This window comes from Myotis davidii, unplaced genomic scaffold (assembly GCF_000327345.1).
Source record: "Myotis davidii unplaced genomic scaffold, ASM32734v1 scaffold184, whole genome shotgun sequence".
Lineage (NCBI taxonomy): Eukaryota > Metazoa > Chordata > Mammalia > Chiroptera > Vespertilionidae > Myotis > Myotis davidii.
Genome location: NW_006297021.1, coordinates 6,065,290 through 6,083,439, shown reverse-complemented (window position 1 = coordinate 6,083,439; position 18,150 = coordinate 6,065,290). Strand labels below are relative to the sequence as shown.

The 18,150-nt window shown below is 50.4% G+C and overlaps 1 protein-coding gene across 2 annotated transcripts in view; it reads left to right on the top strand.

Annotated features, from left to right (window-relative positions):
* The first annotated feature begins 468 nt into the window (after window positions 1–468).
* ACSL1 (acyl-CoA synthetase long-chain family member 1) overlaps window positions 469–18,150 on the top strand; it is a 36,370-nt gene continuing 18,688 nt past the window's right edge. For both annotated transcript variants that reach the window (XM_015569769.1, XM_015569768.1), the window contains exons 1-6: window positions 469–695; window positions 9,974–10,088; window positions 13,012–13,076; window positions 16,057–16,158; window positions 16,572–16,671; window positions 16,847–17,025. In XM_015569769.1, coding sequence (XP_015425255.1) covers window positions 501–695; window positions 9,974–10,088; window positions 13,012–13,076; window positions 16,057–16,158; window positions 16,572–16,671; window positions 16,847–17,025 — 756 coding nt within the window. In that variant the 5' untranslated portion in view covers window positions 469–500. The remainder of the gene's footprint in view (window positions 696–9,973; window positions 10,089–13,011; window positions 13,077–16,056; window positions 16,159–16,571; window positions 16,672–16,846; window positions 17,026–18,150) is intronic.

The following is an 18,150-nucleotide window of genomic DNA, read 5'->3' as shown; positions in this document are numbered from 1 at the left end:
GGGGGCCGGGGGGGGGGAGACACACATTGACATTGGATGGGTCTGTTGATCAGTTGGGAGCTTGTTGTGGGAAAAGTGAAAACCGACGACCCTGGGTGGTTTGGGCTTGTTTGTGCCTCTTCACTCCTCCCTCCTCCCTCCGTTTGCTGTGCTGGTGGCAGCTGACTCTGTGAGGAGGTGGAGGAGAACAGAGTATCCTATCGGGGAGGAAGATGGTAACTTATGCCACTTAGCTGGGTATTTTGTGGCAGGAATTCTCTGTGCGTAAACATTTTTAAATGTGATTAATGAAAACTTGATACAGGCTGATAGAAGTAAAATGCTTCCTAACGGGATCTTTACAAAACCGGAATCACACAGCCAGGAGCAGACCTGGACCGTGAGGCTGGGGCCATCGGGTCCGGTGTGGGCTCTGGGATCTGCGGGAGTCCTCCCTGGAATGAACATGGCGTTTTTCTCTCCCCACAGAAGTCAGCGTAGGGCACCACCGGCACTGGACGATGCAGGCCCACGAGCTGTTCCGGTATTTTCGGATGCCAGAGCTGGCTGACTTCCGACAGTACGTGCGCACGCTTCCCACCAACACGCTCATGGGCTTCGGCGCGTTCGCTGCACTCACCACTTTCTGGTACGCCACGCGGCCCCGGGCCCTGAAGCCACCATGTGACCTCTCCATGCAGTCGGTGGAGGTGGCGGTAAGTGGACGGCTGGCCCGTCAGACGTGATTGCTTGCAGGGCACTTTGTAAGGGAAGGTGGACCCAACAAACAGAAGTTTGCCGATGATTGTAAATGGAGGTGGAGGCCCGGGTGTCGGGCAGAGGGACAGATGAGGTGGTGTCGGCTGGGGGTCTGCCCATAGTCACGCAGGGGCTCATTTCAGAGTCCCCGAGACTCTCCCTTGCGCTGGCACTGCGGTCGCCCCAAGATTCTGTGGCAGGAGGGACAGGCCGAGCCCCAGCTCTCCAGGCCTTATGTTCCAGCAGAGAAGAGGGTTGTCAAACGCCTGTCAGACCGAAGGATTTCACTTGTGCTGTATCTGAAAGTTAGAACACATCCCCCAGCCATTGAAAGGGACTCTGGGATTTCAAATAGAGCTTGCCAGAATAACGCGGCCACAGAGCTACGACAGGACACTCGGGGGCGCCTGGGGTTGCGCTGCTGAGTGCCATGGCTGCATTTCCCTTGGGCAACGAAAGGTCATGCTGTCATTGTTAGGAAAATACACCGGCGCAGAGCATGCCCTCGTAATGCAACGCGGGCTGAATGGCGGGATGGCCGAGGAAATCGAAATGCCTCCCTGTCCTTCCCAGGCTCTGCTCCTGCCTCCGCCTCTGAACCTTCCCCTGGTCAGCAGAAACGTGAGGGGACCGGAGCCGCGTGCTCAGCCGGTGACTCTTGCCCTGCTCTCTGCGCTGTCCCCTTCCTTTCCTGCCCCACTCCGAGTGCATTTCGTGCGCGTTGCTTTTGACTTATATGAAAAACAGTGTTGTAAAACGCCAGTTGCCTCACTCCCGCTCTCAGATGTAGGTGAAAGGCCTCCCTCCCGGCGGGCAGGCACATGGGGGAGGGAGAGTGTGCCCTTCTAAATACAGCTTCTTGGTACTTAGAAGATTTTAGTTCTTTTAGACAATTTCTTGGATTCATTAATGTGAAACTCCTAAAAGGTATAAAAGATACGCCAGTTATATTCATGTCAAAATGTAGAAATAGAAGGCGTGAACAGCTGAGGAAAGGTGGCTTTAAGATACTTTATGTCTGTGTAGAAGGTCAGCTTCATATTTCACCTCAGCTAATCACCTACCAATGATGAGTAGAATCTAGTATTTTCTAACAGATACAAGTGAGGGTTGGGGAATTCTTTCTCTCCCGGCAGAGGACCTGATGTCTCCTAGCAGCATTACCCTCACTATGAGAAGAGGACTTGGCAAGTGCAGATTTAAGATGTTTATAATTTAGCCCGGCCGGCATGGCTCAGTGGCTGAGCGTTGACCTACAAACCAGGAGGTCAAGGTTAATTCCTGGTCAGGGCACATACCTGGGGTGTGGGCTCGATCCCCAGTGGGGGGCGTGCAGCAGGCAGCCTATCAATGATTTTCTCTCATCATTGATGTTTCTATCTTTCTCTCCCTCTCATTTTCTCTCTGAAATCAATAAAAATATATTTTTTAAAAAGATGTTTATAATTTAGCAGTAACTGTAAAAAGTGCCTAATTCTTATTTCTTGCATGAGAAGTTGTGGAGGCACTTACAGTGTGATTTTTTGTTTGTTTGTTTGTTTGTTTTGTTTTGTTTGTTTTTTGTTTTGTTTTTTTTTAATATATTTTATTGATTTTTTACAGAGAGAAAGGGAGAGAGAGAGTCAGAAACATCGATGAGAGAGAAACATCGACCAGCTGCCTCCTGCACATCTCCCACTGGGGATGTGCCCGCAACCCAGGTACATGCCCTTGACCGGAATCGAACCTGGGACCTTTCAGTGCGCAGGCCGACGCTCTATCCACTGAGCCAAACCGGTTTTGGCTACAGTGTGATTTTTAAGTTCCAGCTTAGCATGAAGTCACTGAGTCTTACTAAAATACTCATACATTTTCTCTGTAGACCAGTTTAAAACTACAAATAAGCACAAAGAAAATTAGAATCTGTAATTTCACTACCTGGTATATAGGCTTCCTGATTTTTCTTAGAAATGGATTTAGCTCAGATTTTCAGAATTTGTAGGTCTTGGCTTTACAAAATTTGCTTTGCATTTCTAAAAGAAGATCTTAAAATTTTGGATTTGAGATTAGCCTTGGGTGACTCTTAGTAGTTATAAATGCTTGTCTAGAGCACACTCATCATACGGACTTCTGTGGCAGAAAGAGGAACTTAATTCATTCCATTAAGTATTAATCAGGAGCTTGTGTATCTGGCAGGGTCTGGTCGCCCAATGAAAATGTTGTCGCTTCGCTCCTACTTGGAAAACAAGCATGCACCCTGTGCCAGCCCCCACCCTCATCCCCACTTCCCATTTCGCATACGCGGTTTTCACCCTCCTCTCCCCATAAACTCTACTGGATATTAAAATGAGGAGAATCTGCTCTTTTTGGTTTGGCTGCATCTCATCCCTGCCCACACTGGCTGTTCCTCAGCTACACTCTTTTAAAGCCGCAGCACTGAGGTCTTTTATAAGTCACAGCTTGTGAAATTTCCTTTCACAAATCTGGCTCATAAAGAGGACGTTAGCGCTCATGCTCTGCACCTGTGCAGGAAGGCGATAAAGACATAAACTGTAGAATGGACAGGGAAGCTGGTGCTAGCAACGGAATCCAGTGTCTTTTTTTAAAAAATATTTTTATTTATTTCAGAGAGGAAGGGAGAGGGAGAGAGAGAAACATCAATGATGAGAATCATTGATTGGCTGCCTCCTGCACGCCCCCCACTGGGGATGGAGCCCGCAACCCAGGCATGTGCCCTAACTGGGAATCAAATCTTGACCTCCTGGTTCCTAGGTCAACACTTAGCCACTGAGCCACACCAGCCGGGCAGCCCAATGTCTTTTTAAAATTTGTGAGCGTGGTCTGCTCAGCATCCTGTTTGGAGAGCTGTGTCCCCGCCTTCACTGGCAGCTCCCCAGCCTGCAGCAGGGAGGTGAGGGCCGGCCTTTCCCCGGGTCAGGGAAGGAGTCCGTCTTGCAAAGGGAGCTTCTGCTGCTCCATGACTTTGAGCAGAGGCTAGAAGCAAATTTTTATACTTGTGTCTGTCTGATCCCGCGAGCTTCTGCCTTCTCCTCATCCTACACCCTCAACAGGGCGGGTCGGGGACCGGGGGACTGGAGAGAGGGTATTTAGAGGGGGGTTTTTGCTTAGATGTGTTATTCTGGGAGTGTGCAGCCATCAGCACTTTTATACCGGTGGGTAACTTTTGCACCTTTTCTAAAACCTTGGGCTTTTTAATAACTATGAAAACCTGGATAACTTACTTTTTCTTACTAAACTCACATTATAGGAAACACTGGGTTTCCATGTGTTGTTGGACTTGTCCACTAACTTTAAAGCGACTAGTGTTTTCGAATGCGGTAGTAGAGGGTTCACTGGTCATGGGAAGCGGCCTTGGGTGGATGGGCGATGAGGAGAAGGGTGGGCAGTACAGGGAACTGGGGGAGGAGTTTCTGAGCTGGATGCCATAACCAGGCCACAGGAGTACCAAGTAGCTGTCTCCAGGAATTCCAAACAGGAAGGGGGGTTGTTTTAGAAAAAAACATCCTGGGTTCCTTTTACTGGGAAGAAAAGCTGCAGGTCACTGTATGGGAATACGGTGATTCGGGTCTGAAAGCACATGTCATTCTGTAGAAATGATGCAACTTCCCAGCTTCATCCAGCAGGGAGCATGTGGGCCGTAATGTGGGCTGGAAGGCTGGTTTGTTTTTTTGTTAATTCTCCCCCCACCCCACCCACCCCAGGATATTTTTCCATTGATTTTTAGAGAGAGTAAAAGAGAGAGAAGCGTCGCTGTGAGAGAAACATATTGATTGGTTGCCTCCTGCACGAGCCCTGACCAGGGCCGGGGTTGGGGAGGAGCCTGCAACCAAGTACGTGCTCTTGACCGGAATTGAACCTGGGACCCTTTAGTCCACAGGCCGACGCTCTATCCACTGAGCCAAACTGGCTAGGGCTGTAATGCTTACTTAAGTTTAAAAATAGCCTCCCCGAAGCAGGTTCAACATGCGCCAAGTGGAAAATGATGGACGTAGGCATTCCCAGCCTCTGGACACAGATCCCGGGTCACACCAGCCTCTCACAGGCCGCAAAGCGCCGCGCTGGGCTCTGGCCCCTGCAGCCTTCGCTTCAGGAGCGAGGGATGCCTCATACGTTCTAAATGGCAGGTGTATGGAGGGGCCCGGGCCGGCTCGTGGTGCTCAGATGGCAACGCCAGCGGGATCGTCATGTGATAGTCCTGCCCTCTCTGTGCTCGCTTGGGTGCAAGGGGTCTCGGGAAGTGAGCTGGTTAGATGCTGAGCGGAAGTAGTGGATCTGAGGGTTCAGGGCTACCCTGTGGCCTTTACGGCTCAGCACATGGGGAGTCTAGGTATGCTTTTCATGTCCTGCCCACTGTCATTCAGGAAGTGTGGCGGGAGGGTCCCTGTGGGCTGGCCCTTCAAGGCCCTAGTTTGACCTTTGGAGATCTGGTGCTGCTGGGATGAGAACTGGGAGCCGGAGGCCTCACTGCAGGGTCCTTGGATGGAAAAAGAGCTGTGTGCCTGCCTGTAGAGCAGCGGTTCTCAAGGGGGTTGAACGACCCTTTCGCAGGGGTCGCCTAAGACCATCGGAAAACACATCTATAATTACATACTGTTTTTGTGATTAATCACTATGCTTTAATTATGTTCAGTGTGTAACAATGAAAGTACATCCTGCATATCAGATATTTACATGACGATTCATAACAGTAGCAAAATTACAGTTATGAAGTAGCAACGAGAATAATTTTATGTTGGGGGTCACCACAACATGAGGAACTGTATTTAAGGGTGGCGGCATTAGGAAGGTGGAGAACCACTGCTGTAGAGAGAAGCAGGTGGTGGTGGTCTGGGCCATGAGCGCCGTATGGAATGTAAGTGCTGGAGGAGTCTGTTCACATGAGGATATTGGAAAGAGAAAAGAATGAGTCATCTTTACTCCTGGGACTGTGGTTCTACCTGCTGCTTCCATCGCCCCTCCTTCCCCCGCCAGATGGATTTAACATTAAAATCCAGCCAAGTCTTCAACAGTCCCTTTAGAAGTTACCAGGTTCTCCTTCTCCTCCTCGGCTCTTTCTTCCTTCCCCTCCTACCTGTGTCCCTGTGTCCCTTCCTCTTCCTCTTCCTCTTCCTGCCCTGCCCCCACCCCTCTCTGTAGAGGGAGTAGCAGGGTAAGGAGAGGGGTAGTTGTGGCGTACATAGATGTCCATTTTCTAGATGGAGAGGCTTGAGACCACAATTTATGAAGCTTGGGCCTTCCTATCCCTCAGAAGTCTTCAAGGATGTGGTTTGCTTTTGCATTTCACTGTGGGAGTGGCCCCAAATGCCTCTGACCATCAAGTGCTCCTTGTGTCAGATGCTGGCTATGGGTCTAGTCTGGGAACCACTGACACTCATGTTCGCGAGGCCCTGCCCTTGCTGCCCCCAAGGGGAGTCTGAACTTGCACTTCCTGACCCAGCTCACATGGGGAGCCTCTGGTTTGACTGGTGGGGGTTTCACTCACCATCTTTTTTCTTTTTTTTAACAAAGCTGGGAAATTGTATGGCCACAATGAAGAAGTGCACAGCAGAAGAACTAAAAGGCCCATAACCCTCCCTGACTCACAGACTTACTGATTTCTGAACATTTGATTGGGGTTATCTGCTTAGTTCATCCTGTTTCTTGAGCAAAACTGACACCCCCATCCCCACCCCCAATCTGCAGATTATATCAGAAGGCCAGAAGGCCAAATTTGAAGGTTTTTTTATTTATTTAAGTGGGCAGTCCTAAAAATAGGCATGTGTGCTTGAATAACCCAAGAATTAAATCCCCGGCTTTTGAAATGGCTCGATTTCTGTGGCGCAAGCAGATGTTTTGAGTCCAGTTGCTACAAACGTGCTCCCCAGCACTCAGCTCCAATCCCTCGCCCCTTGTGGGTGTGACCAAGGTCCTGACACCTCGTGTTTGCATGCAGCATTTCACTGGGGAGGCATGGCCACATGCGTGCGCATCGAAAATGGATCTTTACGGGAACATGTGGTCATTTCCAGAGCAACACATTTCAAAGCACAAACGGTGCTGCTTGGTCTCCGCCACCCCTAATTCATCCCGTCTCTTCTCGTGAAATTACGGGGCGTGCCACACAGTCAAGTGGCAATTCGGCCTTTCCCCCTCTTCCCCTAGGCCTAAAATTGGCACAGAGCCCATGTACTGCTTCATCCTCAAACATCAGCTAATTCTTCTAATTGCTAACAAGAATAATAAGACATACCTTGTCCCCAGGGTATGTTGTTGAGAGGATGGCTGTACCTGGGATATAATGAACTCCTTTAACTTTGGTTTGACTGTTTCACCTCCACGTTTCCCATATAGTCCTGAGGATTATATGCCACCAAAAAATTAACCCAACTGAAGAATTCTTCGGCCAGTAGTCTGTTATCAAATTATACTCTGCAGCAGGGATTCCCAAAATGAACCTGGGGAAGTTGACCTGTCCTGAAGGGATATGGTCACCACATACCGAAAGCTAAGCTTAGTCTCTTTTCTCAAACCCACCCCCAGGTCCCAGTCTTCTGTTTTTGATAAAATGGAGGCACTGTCTTCCCAGTCCTCCAACTGTCCCTTCTTTTCTCCACAGACAGTTCCCGCGCCCACCTTCTCCCCATTCCCACGTGCGGCTGCCCTAGGCCAGGCCCGTAGCTGTGGGTGTTCCCAGTCTCCCCCCTCCTGCCCTGCGCACTGCTCACGCCCCTTGTGGTCTGCTCTCTCACGCATTGCCCATCGTCACCACTGCCCCGCGGGGACCTTCCAGCCTCCAGGCGGTGTCCTCCCACTTGCACGTGGATGTGGGATTTCTCGGGGGGCTTGCTGAGCCACAGCCCCAGAGCTGCTCATTCGGGGGACCTGGCGAAGGGCTAGTGACATGCTTTTCTTACAAGGGCAGTGCATCACCCTGGTCATCCTTTGAGGCCTCTGCTCCAGGGCGAGCCGAGCTCCAGACTCCAGGCTGCTCTGGTCTATTCACTCTGACTTCCTCCCTGTTCTTGGGCTCAGCCGTGCTCATTGGAGCCCCTCAGGTCACGTAAGGACACGCATCAGGCTCCTCCAGAGCGAGCTCTGTGTCTTAGCCCCTGATTCTCATCTTCCCGGTTGACAGGTGTGGTCACGACTCAGCAGAGGGTCCAGGGGGAGTGCGGGGGGCCTGGACTTTGTAGACAAAACACTGAGCAGCGTCAGCAGGCCCTCCCTGTGGAGGCCAGGCCGCCTGTGCCTCCAGGCCCCGGTGCAGGCAGCTCGGCCAGGAGGCCTTTGTTCACACCTCTTCCCCCTCTTGGCCTTTTATTCTTCCCATTCTCTGGCATTTAATTCCCCATCTCCTTTCACGGTGCTTCCCGGGTTGAAGAGGTTTCTGAATCTTCTTACTACAAAGCCACAAAATTGCTTCTGTATTTTAATCTGAGTATTGTTTGTAGCAAAGACATTGGCTAAGAAGGACCGTTATTATAGTTAGGGCATGTTACAGGGTGTCTGAGTAATAATCGACATACTCATATTTTACAGGAAACAGGAAAGTTGTAGTTTAACTGAAAATAACTGTGGACGTGGACACATGGTATCCCCATTTTACAGAAGGGAAAACAGACTTGGCGATTAAGCAATAATGGCGCATGATTGTATTTCCATCTTTATGCACATGGAGAATAACTGCTTTGCTTCCTAAATTAGCGTGTTGTAGTTACTAACTATATTTGGCACCGTGGCTACAGGTATGAGAAAGTTTCTGCCAAGTTAGAGAAGAGTGTCTAAGATAGGAGTATATGACTGGGTAATATTTACTCCAGAAAATAATTAGCAGTTTTAGTTTTAAATGCACATAGATAGCGCTTAGTGGAAACTGAAAGAAGGTATATAAGTATAAAAACATAGAAAAAAGTCTGGAAGGGACTCACCACACTGGTAATAGGGGCTAATCATTTTTTTCCTTGGTTTTATTCAAAAAATTTTCACTATGTAAATGACAACTTGGAGGGGAGGAAAGAGAGCGTGTGGGAGGAGGCGAGAAGAACTATAATGAAAAAACAACAAGAGCCCAGCTGGTGTGGCTCAATGGTTGAACATCGACCTATGTACCAGAAGGTCAGGGTTCCATTCCTGGTCAGGGCACATGCCTGGGTTGTGGGCTCAACCCCCAGTAGGGGGCGTGCAAGAGGCAGCCGGTCAATGATTCTCTCTCATCGTTGATGTTCCTATCTCTCTCCCTCTCCCTTCTTCTCTGAGATCAACTAAAAACTATACTTTTTAAAAAACACAACAAGAAAAGGAATCCACCCAAACATGCCTGGCCTTCGTTACCTTAGGGAGGGTCTCCACGTGGTCCTTCCCACCAGCTCTGCCTGCACAGCCGGCCTGCTCTCCAAGACCCAGCCCTGTGCCTCTTCTTCGCGAAGCCTTTCCTGTCTCCTTTCTTCACACCTCAGGCCAGCAGCGACTTCTCCCACGTTCGAGCAGTCCTTTCTCGTGGTGCCAGAAGTCCTGGTGCCGTCTGTCTGATTTCCCTAGGACAGTGTTTCCTGACCACTGCAACTGTGAAGGCCCCTCCCTGGAGTTAAAAGGAATTGCAGGCTCTGGCATCACAGTAGCTGACCTTTGACTCCTCCGTCTCTAAGGCCTGCTTGGCTTTCCTATAGGTACCTGGGCCCCTTGCAGTGTCTGAGGTCCTGAGGGCGCAGCAGCTCACAGGGTAAGAACAGCTGCCCCTTAAGATGACTGGGCTGCTGGGCAGGAGTCTGCTGGGCAGGTGTGCGCACTGAGGCAGCGGGGGAAGACAGCGCCGAGAAGGGCGCACCCCGGCACCAGCTCTGCGTAGCTGTGAGTGCGCACGACACACGTGCACAGACGTGTCTGCACATCCTGCATCTTGTAGCCGATGATCGTAACTGGCAGATGCTCTGAGAAAAAGAAGTTCCCAGCCAATTACAGTGCAGTTGGCAAAGGGAAACAGTGGAAGTGATCGCAAAGAGCATATGGTCAACTGTACCTCAATTAAAAAATAAAGACTTTAGATAACGTGTGGACGCAAAACTGAATGGCAGGTCGTTTCCCTAAGAGCCGACACAGGATGGGTCCCCTGCCGCGCCCTCAGTTTCTTCATTCAGCAAACACTGCCTGCTCCCGGGGCAGCTGCTCCCCAGGGCCCTGGGGGTTGAGGGCGGGCGCGTGAGGCTGCTCCTGTTAGTGCTTTCTTCTCACGTGCTCATCTGTCTGTCTTTCTCCGTAGGGCAGTGATGGCGCTCGGAGATCCACGCTCTTGAACAGTGACGAGCCCATGGCGTATTTCTATGACGACGTCAGAACCGTATACGAAGGTTTCCAGAGGGGCATCCAGGTGTCGAGTAAGCACTACTGAGTTTACGTGCTGACGCTTAAGGATTCCATTCAGGAGTGGCCTTTCTTCGTGTCCCCCAGGCCTCCCTCTCCTCCCATAACCCCTCTGGAGTGAGTCCCAGCGCTCCCTGGCCCCTCCGCACGGTCCCTGTGGCAGCAGAGCAGGTTCCACAGTCAAAGTGCTCAGCATGTCGTGTATTTTACAGTCACATGCACATTAGCTCATTATGGGCCCACCTCTCTGTAGTCAAGAGACCTGCCTAACTGGGCCCGGCCCAGTATTTTTCATCCCCTTCCTTCCCCTTCCATCCCCTTCCTTCAAGGGCGGTGTCGCCCTCCCCCTCCCAACATCCGCACCTGTTACCCGCCTCCTTCCGTCCCGCCAGCGCTGCTCCTTGACCAGGGCAGCTGCCTCTTCTCTCTTCTCTCGGCACCGACACAGCCTGGCACACATACCCTCTTTTGCTTTAGTCTCTTCACTTTTGCTTGATCCAGGTTCCGCTCTAGAAATGGTCCTCAGGGTCCACACTTTATTGAAATCTCTTGGCGGTCAGACAGTGATCTCCTTACGGTCACGGACTGTGGTGCTGTTGCCCTCCGTCCCCCACATGCTGCCTGTGACGCGTGCGCGAGCGGGGCTGTTGGCTTTTACTTGACCCTGGCAAGTGGGACTCTGGGTTCACTGTGTCGCCCCAGTGTTCCTGCAGCACATTCATTAAGCCCCACTATAAAGGGAAAGCAAACGTACTCCTAGATAATGAATTTACCAATTTCTTCGGAGTTAGTATCAGGGTAAGGGTTTGTCTATGAGAATAAATAGAAGGTAGATCAGCCTAGCATAAGGGCACATGAAAAAAAATATATGTATGCCTGTGTGTGTGTGTGTATGTGTGTGTGTGTGTGTGTGTTATTTACCACTACCACAAAGCACATGTGTGTGTAAATATACATACATTGTTTCTGCTGTTAGCAGAGGATGGGGACTTACGTCATACTTCTGAGCGTGCCCTGATGTTAAGACAAGTCACGTAACTTTTGGGGCTCACTTTCTCTACTGCGAAAATGAAGGACTGACATGAATGTTTCGGAGAAGTTGAAGAAAAGTAAGCTCAGTGTTTTTAGCCTATACTGATTGAAGGTGTGGCCTTACAGGTTATTTTACTTTTATTTCTTTCCCCAGAGGAGCTTTTTATTCCAGCTTTGATTTCCCGAGGCTACCCTAAGATTGCCCTTCCGTAGGAGAGCGTGACCAGAGCTAGATAGTTGGAGTTTGCTGAATGACAGCAGAGCCAACCGGGAGCTTTTAGACCTGGTGTTTCAAAGCTGTGCTGGGGCGCGGTTTGCAAAGATTGCGTTCCCTGTGTCAGTGCTTCCCATCCCCAGCTGCACTTCAGGGTCAATGGGGGGAGGGGGAGGCCCAGGCCCCATCCCTGTCCGATTAAGTCAGGGAAGTTGCTACAGGGCCTGGGTATAGTATGGATTTTAAGTTCCCCAGCTGAGCCTGGGGCTAACTACGCTGTTCTAGAGCTAGAGTCCCCAAACTTTTCCTGTGAGGGGCCAGATAGTAAATGTTTTGGGGTTTGGGGCCATCTGGACTCTTTTCAACGATTCAGCTGCAGCTTTAGATAATACGTAAGGGAATGAGTGAGGCTGCGTTCCAAAAAGTGTTTACAAGAGCAGGTGGCAGGCCTGATTGGCCCGGGCTGTAGATGGCCCGCCCCTTTTCTTGAGGAATAAAGATATATTATTTCTTATGGCCAATGTATTTTCTTTTCCATCTGAAAACATCATCTGGTGGAACTTAGCCAGTCTTTTTTATTCTTGGAGATGACGACATACAACGTTATATTAGTTTCAGGTATACAACACAGTGATTCCCACAGTGAGTCTAGTTGACACCCATCACCTCACATAGTTACAGACTTCGTTTGCTTGTGATGGCGACCTTTAAGATCTGCTCTCTTAGCAGTTCTCTAACACACAGTACAGCTTGGTTAACCAGGCTCTGTGCATTACCCCTGGGACTCGCTTATTGACCCCTGGCAGCCAGGCCTTTATTGCAGCCCCTGAGAGGATTGAAGAGGCTCTGAGAACAAGGCCCCTTGGCACTCTCTCCTGTGTTGGTCAGGACGGCCTGAGTCCCCACGACGGGATTCTGGAAGCCACACGCGCACCCCCCTTCCCAGGGCCCCAGAGGGGACCATGCTCTGCTTTTCCTCCCCCTTGCTCCAGGTCCCCACCCCAAACATGAACCCCTCAGCTGGCTTAGACAGAGACTGGTGAAGCCAGATGTCTGAGGTCTCAAAGCGGAAGTGTAAGATGCCGCGGTCAGAGGGAAGATGACAGAGCTTCCGACTTCATCCCATGCCCCGGGGAAGGAGCGTGCAGGCCCAGCTCACACCGTTGGTGGCAGAGCCTGGTTTCCTCAGGACACGTTCCTGTGTGCGGTCCGCTCTGACCGTCTGAATGGCAGCTTGTTCCCGGTGAATTAGCCTTTCCTTCAACAGCCACAGCTGAGCTTAAAGTTCGCTTGGATCCACCTGTAGAAAGGAACGTGTGTAATTCCAAATGTTTGCGACTTGGATTATATTTATTAGTGAGCTAGCCTTTAGCGTGAATAATAACATAATTAATATGGGTCTTTCTTTCTGCTTATTAGGTACCTAAGTGGGAATCGGGACACATCCTAATATTTCCTAACTTTTGCATATGCCTTCTCTCCTTTCCTCTTCTCCTGCCCCATTTAAGAAACAAAATAGAAATAAGTAAACAAGCAAAAAAATCAAACCAACACCAGGGAGAATTGTTTCCCATCTGAACTCATTATTTCTAATCTGAGGACCACTAGAGTCTGCCGGAGACTGTGTAGAATGAGGTGAACACAACTTGAGGTGTTGATGGTGTTACACCCATTGCTTTCTCCTTTTGCAGATAACGGCCCTTGTTTGGGCTCTCGGAAGCCAGACCAGCCCTATGAATGGCTTTCCTACAAGCAGGTGAGTTTTCTGGCTCTCTGGGCACCTTGCACAGCTGTAGTGGTTCAGTTTGAGGGTTCTGGGAGCCATCGGATGTTCGGGCAGGAAGGTCCCTGCAGAACGTATGTGCCTGACTAGCTCAGAGCTTTAGGATAAACATGCAGCATCCGGATGAGGAAGTCTGACACAAAGATTTGGAGAAAACTAGTGAAGTGATTTAACTCTGGGTTCAAAGTACTTTATCTTTTTTATTTATTGATTGAGAGAGAGGGAGGGAGAGAGAGACATCAATTTGTTGTTCCCCTTATTGATGCATTCATTGGTTGATTCCTCTATGTGCCCTGACCGGAGATGGTACCCGCAACCTTGGTGTATCAGGATGATGCTCCAACCAACTGAGCTATCCGGCCAGGCCTTAAGCTCTTTATTTTGGAACCAATGTGGGTGCAATGTGGGTGCATTTGAAGATAAAATTCTAGAAATGTGTTGAAGCAGGTGACTCCCCGCTAGACCCGTGTGGGGTAGGACTGCTCCTCTCTGCCGTGAGAGGTTCTAGAAGAGTTGAGAAGCCCCAATATAGAGTAGCCCTCAATTTGTAGATGAGGAAGACGGGTCCCAGAAAGGGATAGGCTCGCCCCTGGTCCCAGCTGGTTAGTGGCAGAAGCAGGGCCAGAAGTGGGGTCCGTGCCATCTAGTGTGGGGCTCAGCAGTGAGTACTGGCAGCGTGGGACCCCTGCGACATGTAACCCCAGCCGCACAGAGACACCCTATGTTCATCATGAATGCCAAGGACGCCAGGGTCTGGCAGTTCTCACTCTTGTCCCTCCCCACGTGCGGCTGGGTCAGTAGTCGTTTGTGAGTGGCAGGTAGCAGAGCAGGAGGACACTGACTGTAGTTGTAGTTTTATGATTCCGGGGAGTCCACACGCCTGTGCTTCTTCATGGTCCCAGGGGAGCCTGCGGACCCACAGGAGCAGCTGGCAGTGGTGGCCTTGCTGCCTTTGTCCCCAGCGCAGCTGCCAGGAAGTGCTCCCTGCTCCTGGGGCGGGGCCTCCGGGCCTCCGTGAGCACACGCAGGCTTCCTCCTTCCAGGCTTGTGTGGACGTGTCGTTCGCCGTTGCTGTCGTCCGGGGTGTGTATGTGGAGGGGTTGTCATTAGGAGCCACGGAGCCAGCTCCGGAGCCAAGCTTCAGGTCTCCCAACACCAGCGCACAGCGTCCTTCCCTTCCCTCATCTGAGGGTCAGTGGCTTCCGCGGCTTTGCCTCGGTGTCTGGAGCGAGAGGGCAAGAGGCGAGAACGGTGGCACGCCCGGGTTGTAGGCGTGACTGGATGGATTCTGCTGTTTTGTTTGCCTTCCCAAAGCCAAAAACAGTGTTCAAGTAGTAGCTTTCAGATCCCTCCTTTTTGCACGTGGTTCACAGACAGTGTCTGTGTGTTGCACATGCAACATTGCGTGATGGTCTCAGGCCTCACAGCATCCTCAGGTGCTTTCTGGATTACCTGTGCCGCGTTACCCACAGTGGTATTTTCCCACATGATTTCTCTCGTGTGTCGGCGGGAAGCGAGAACTCCCCGTTGCAGGCTGGGTTTTTCTGACACCGGACTCACCTGACGCCAACTTTGGGTTTGTACATTCCCGTTTGTTTTTGTTTTTTTCACTACCAGGGGGCTCTGACTTTTGGGAGCAGCAACCCCTTTTGAAGAAAAGTACGGACCCTCTTTCTAGAGACAGAAAGTCACGCATGTTATCCCAGGGAGCTCTGCAAACACTGCAGGCACGTCCCAGGCTCCCGTCCCTCAGTGCCAGCCATGGTTGTGAAACAGCCACGGGTGTGCTGGTGATTAGCATCCTAGTGTCACCCTCTGCCACTCACCAGTGTCGCTCTCATCCCTCAGCAGAGCCAGTCAGGTTCTGGGTGCAATAGGGGTGCTTGACCTCCGACAGGTGTGGGCATGAGCTCAGGGTGCTCCTGAGAAGAAAGGAAAGAATTCCAATTTTAAAGATTTTAAAAGCTTTTTTTAGTTAATTTGGGCAGGAATGGGGAGAGGATGGGGCAAGTATATAGTCCTGCCTCATTTTTGTAAATCTACCTATTTTTACTTGGTTGTAATAATAGTATGCATTTTTGTGTATTTTTACTTAGGATTGTTGCACATATTCTAAGTTTGGTGTGTTTTCCGTAATTGTGATATGTGCGCGTTGTATGGCATTTCCCAGAGATGTGCATCGGTACTTAACCCAGCCGTGGCTTTCGGCCCCTGCAGTTTGGTGACTTTTCAGGGATGGAGAACGTCCAGCCCGCAGGCTGTGCAGGCCCGCGGAACCATTTGGTCTGGCCTTGCCAAGACCAGGTGATTAGTAAATTAAATGTTTGACCAAATGCAGCAGGCTAATTTTTAAGTTGATAATTTTGTATGGCTCACAAATTATGTTATAAATATCCAGATGCCTGTTGGCAGAAAAAGGGTTTGCCACCCCTGCAGGGAATTTTGAAATATATGTCTTTGTACATAAACATTTATAAGCCTTCTTTGACAATTGAATTATTTCTTAAGAATAAAGTCTCAAGAATGGAATGGAGAGCCCAATGAGAAGAACTTCCTTTTTTTAAAAAAAGATCTTTCCCAAACTTGCTGTTTCTGTCTTGATACCAGATGACAAGTTTTGGCTGCTTTGCTGCTCTTTATAAATACAAAAAAAAAAAAAATTCTGCGTCCCTGTATGTCTTTCATAATTTGATGGGAGTTTGTAAAACTGGAATCTGAACAGGCCTGGGTGAGAAGCCCTGCCCGCGGCTGCAGCCGTCGCTCTGTAGGAGGGCCCATGAGGTCAGAGCTCTCAGGAGTGAGTCCTGGTGAGGAGGCCCGTGTTGTTCAGGATGTGTCCCCGATGGTGCCGGTGCCGTCTGGTCGCACCTTCTCTGTGCGGTGCTGCTCCGCTGTCCCGAGCTCCGTTCCTGGGGTCGGGCCTGAGCTGTCGCTGGTTCTCCTCCTGCTCCAGGTGGAGGAGATGTCGGAGTGCGTGGGCTCGGCGCTGATCCAGAAGGGCTTCAAGGCTGCCCCCGACCAGTACATCGGCATCTTTGCCCAGAACAGACCAGAGGTAATGCCGGGCTTGCCCCGCCCACGGCAGCCTTCCCGTGCCCACTCCCTCGGGGACCTCCAGGCCAGCCACTGATCTCCTTCCTGCTTTTAATCCTGCAGTCCCCGCTCTTGGGATCTCCTTGCCTTTCTGTCCATCTGTCCAAATTGTGCTCTTACAAGGGGCAGCTCAGCTACCTCCCCAGAAAGGTGGCCCTCAGGGCTCTGAGTCACTGGCTTGTCTTGTTAATTATCTTTCACACTTGCCTCAGCTCTCCCAGCACATTGCACCTCCTTTCAAGCAGGGTCTAGTTTGGTCCTCACTATGAATCCCTCGGGGCCTGGCGTAGAGTAGTAGATGCACTTTAGAGCTAGTGTGGTCTCCGTGGAGGGTTCCATGATGACGTGTCGTGTTCTCTCTTACTGTTTGTTTAGTGGGTGATCATTGAGCAGGGATGCTTTGCTTTCTCCATGGTGGTCGTTCCCCTCTACGACACCCTGGGAACCGAAGCAATCACTTACATTGTCAACAAAGGTACGTTGTGGTCTTTGGGCAGACACTGACCTCGTTGTTAGATTCAGTGATTTACATTGGCCTATATTTGATTTGAAAGGGGTTTTATATTTAAATGTCCATCTACCTTTTAAAAAATTATACAATCAAGCTCATTTTCCAGAGCATCTTGCTCATTGTACCTCTTGTTCTCCAGCTGAACTCTCCCTGGTTTTTGTGGACAAGCCAGAGAAGGCCAACATGTTGTTGGAGGGCGTCGAAAATAAGCTGACCCCGGGCCTTAAAGTCGTAGTCCTCATGGACTCCTATGGCAGCGATCTGGTGGAACGCGGCAAGAAGTGCGGGGTGGAGATCACCAGCATGAAGGCCATGGAGGTGAGTGCTGCCCTGCAGGTCTGCAGGGATCCCAGGGTCATCTGGGCGCAGGCGTGGCATCCAGCGGACTGCACCGGCTCAGCGCTGGCTGGCTGCCTCAGCCATGAGCAATACGGAGCAGAAACTCCTGTCCCGAGTGAAAAAGAATTCCACGTGCACACCCAGAGCCACTGTCCCATCTACAGCGTCCTCTCCTCCAGCGAGCTGCAGGGCTCCCCCGTTTGTCCCAGAGCCCGACATGCCGCGCCCGTGAAGGCGGGAACGTGACGCTCACTTGCAGGCGGGACTGAGCTTAGTGCCTCTTTAGGCTTTGGTGCCTTCCACTCTCTGATTTGTGTCTAGAACGGAGCCAGGCATGGACATCCGCCTCCTTACTCCTTTTCCCGAATTGCTTTTGTGGAGGCCTGGTGAGCTTCCAGCAGGGATGTTGGATTTGGTTTATTTTCACACTAAATTTCTTCAGATTCACATTCATCACAACGTTAAAGGTACCCATTCAGGGAAAATGAGTGCGGCACACACTGAAATTGCCTGTTTGGTATCAGCTCACGTGAGAAGCGGATTCTCCCTGTTGGCTCGGAAATTAGAGTTCAATCCCAAGTTGCAGGCAGGAGGAGGACCTTGTGTGTGCACATCATAGCAAGTAATAGGCTGGTAGAGTCAGCACTTCCCTTTCTGAAAACTGTATGTGCTTTCCTGGATCTGTTATAAATAGGGTTTAAAATTTATGTGTGGTTTTCTATAAAGCATCGAGGCTATATTAAATAGGATCTATCGACCCTTTCCTGTGGAACTTCAGTGTCAGAGAGAAACTGTCATTTGTTGTAACAGAGCCTCCTGCCTCACCCACAGACACACACACTTACACTCACTCATCACACACTCACACACATCACACATCACACACTCACACATCACACACTCACAGACACACATACACACATCACATACATGGTACCCACACATTCACAGACACACACATTACACTCACAGACACACACTCATACATCACACACTCACAGACACACATACACTCACATCACACACACATCACACACTCACACATCACACACATAACACACACATACACTCACATCACATACTTACACAGTGCTCACACTCACA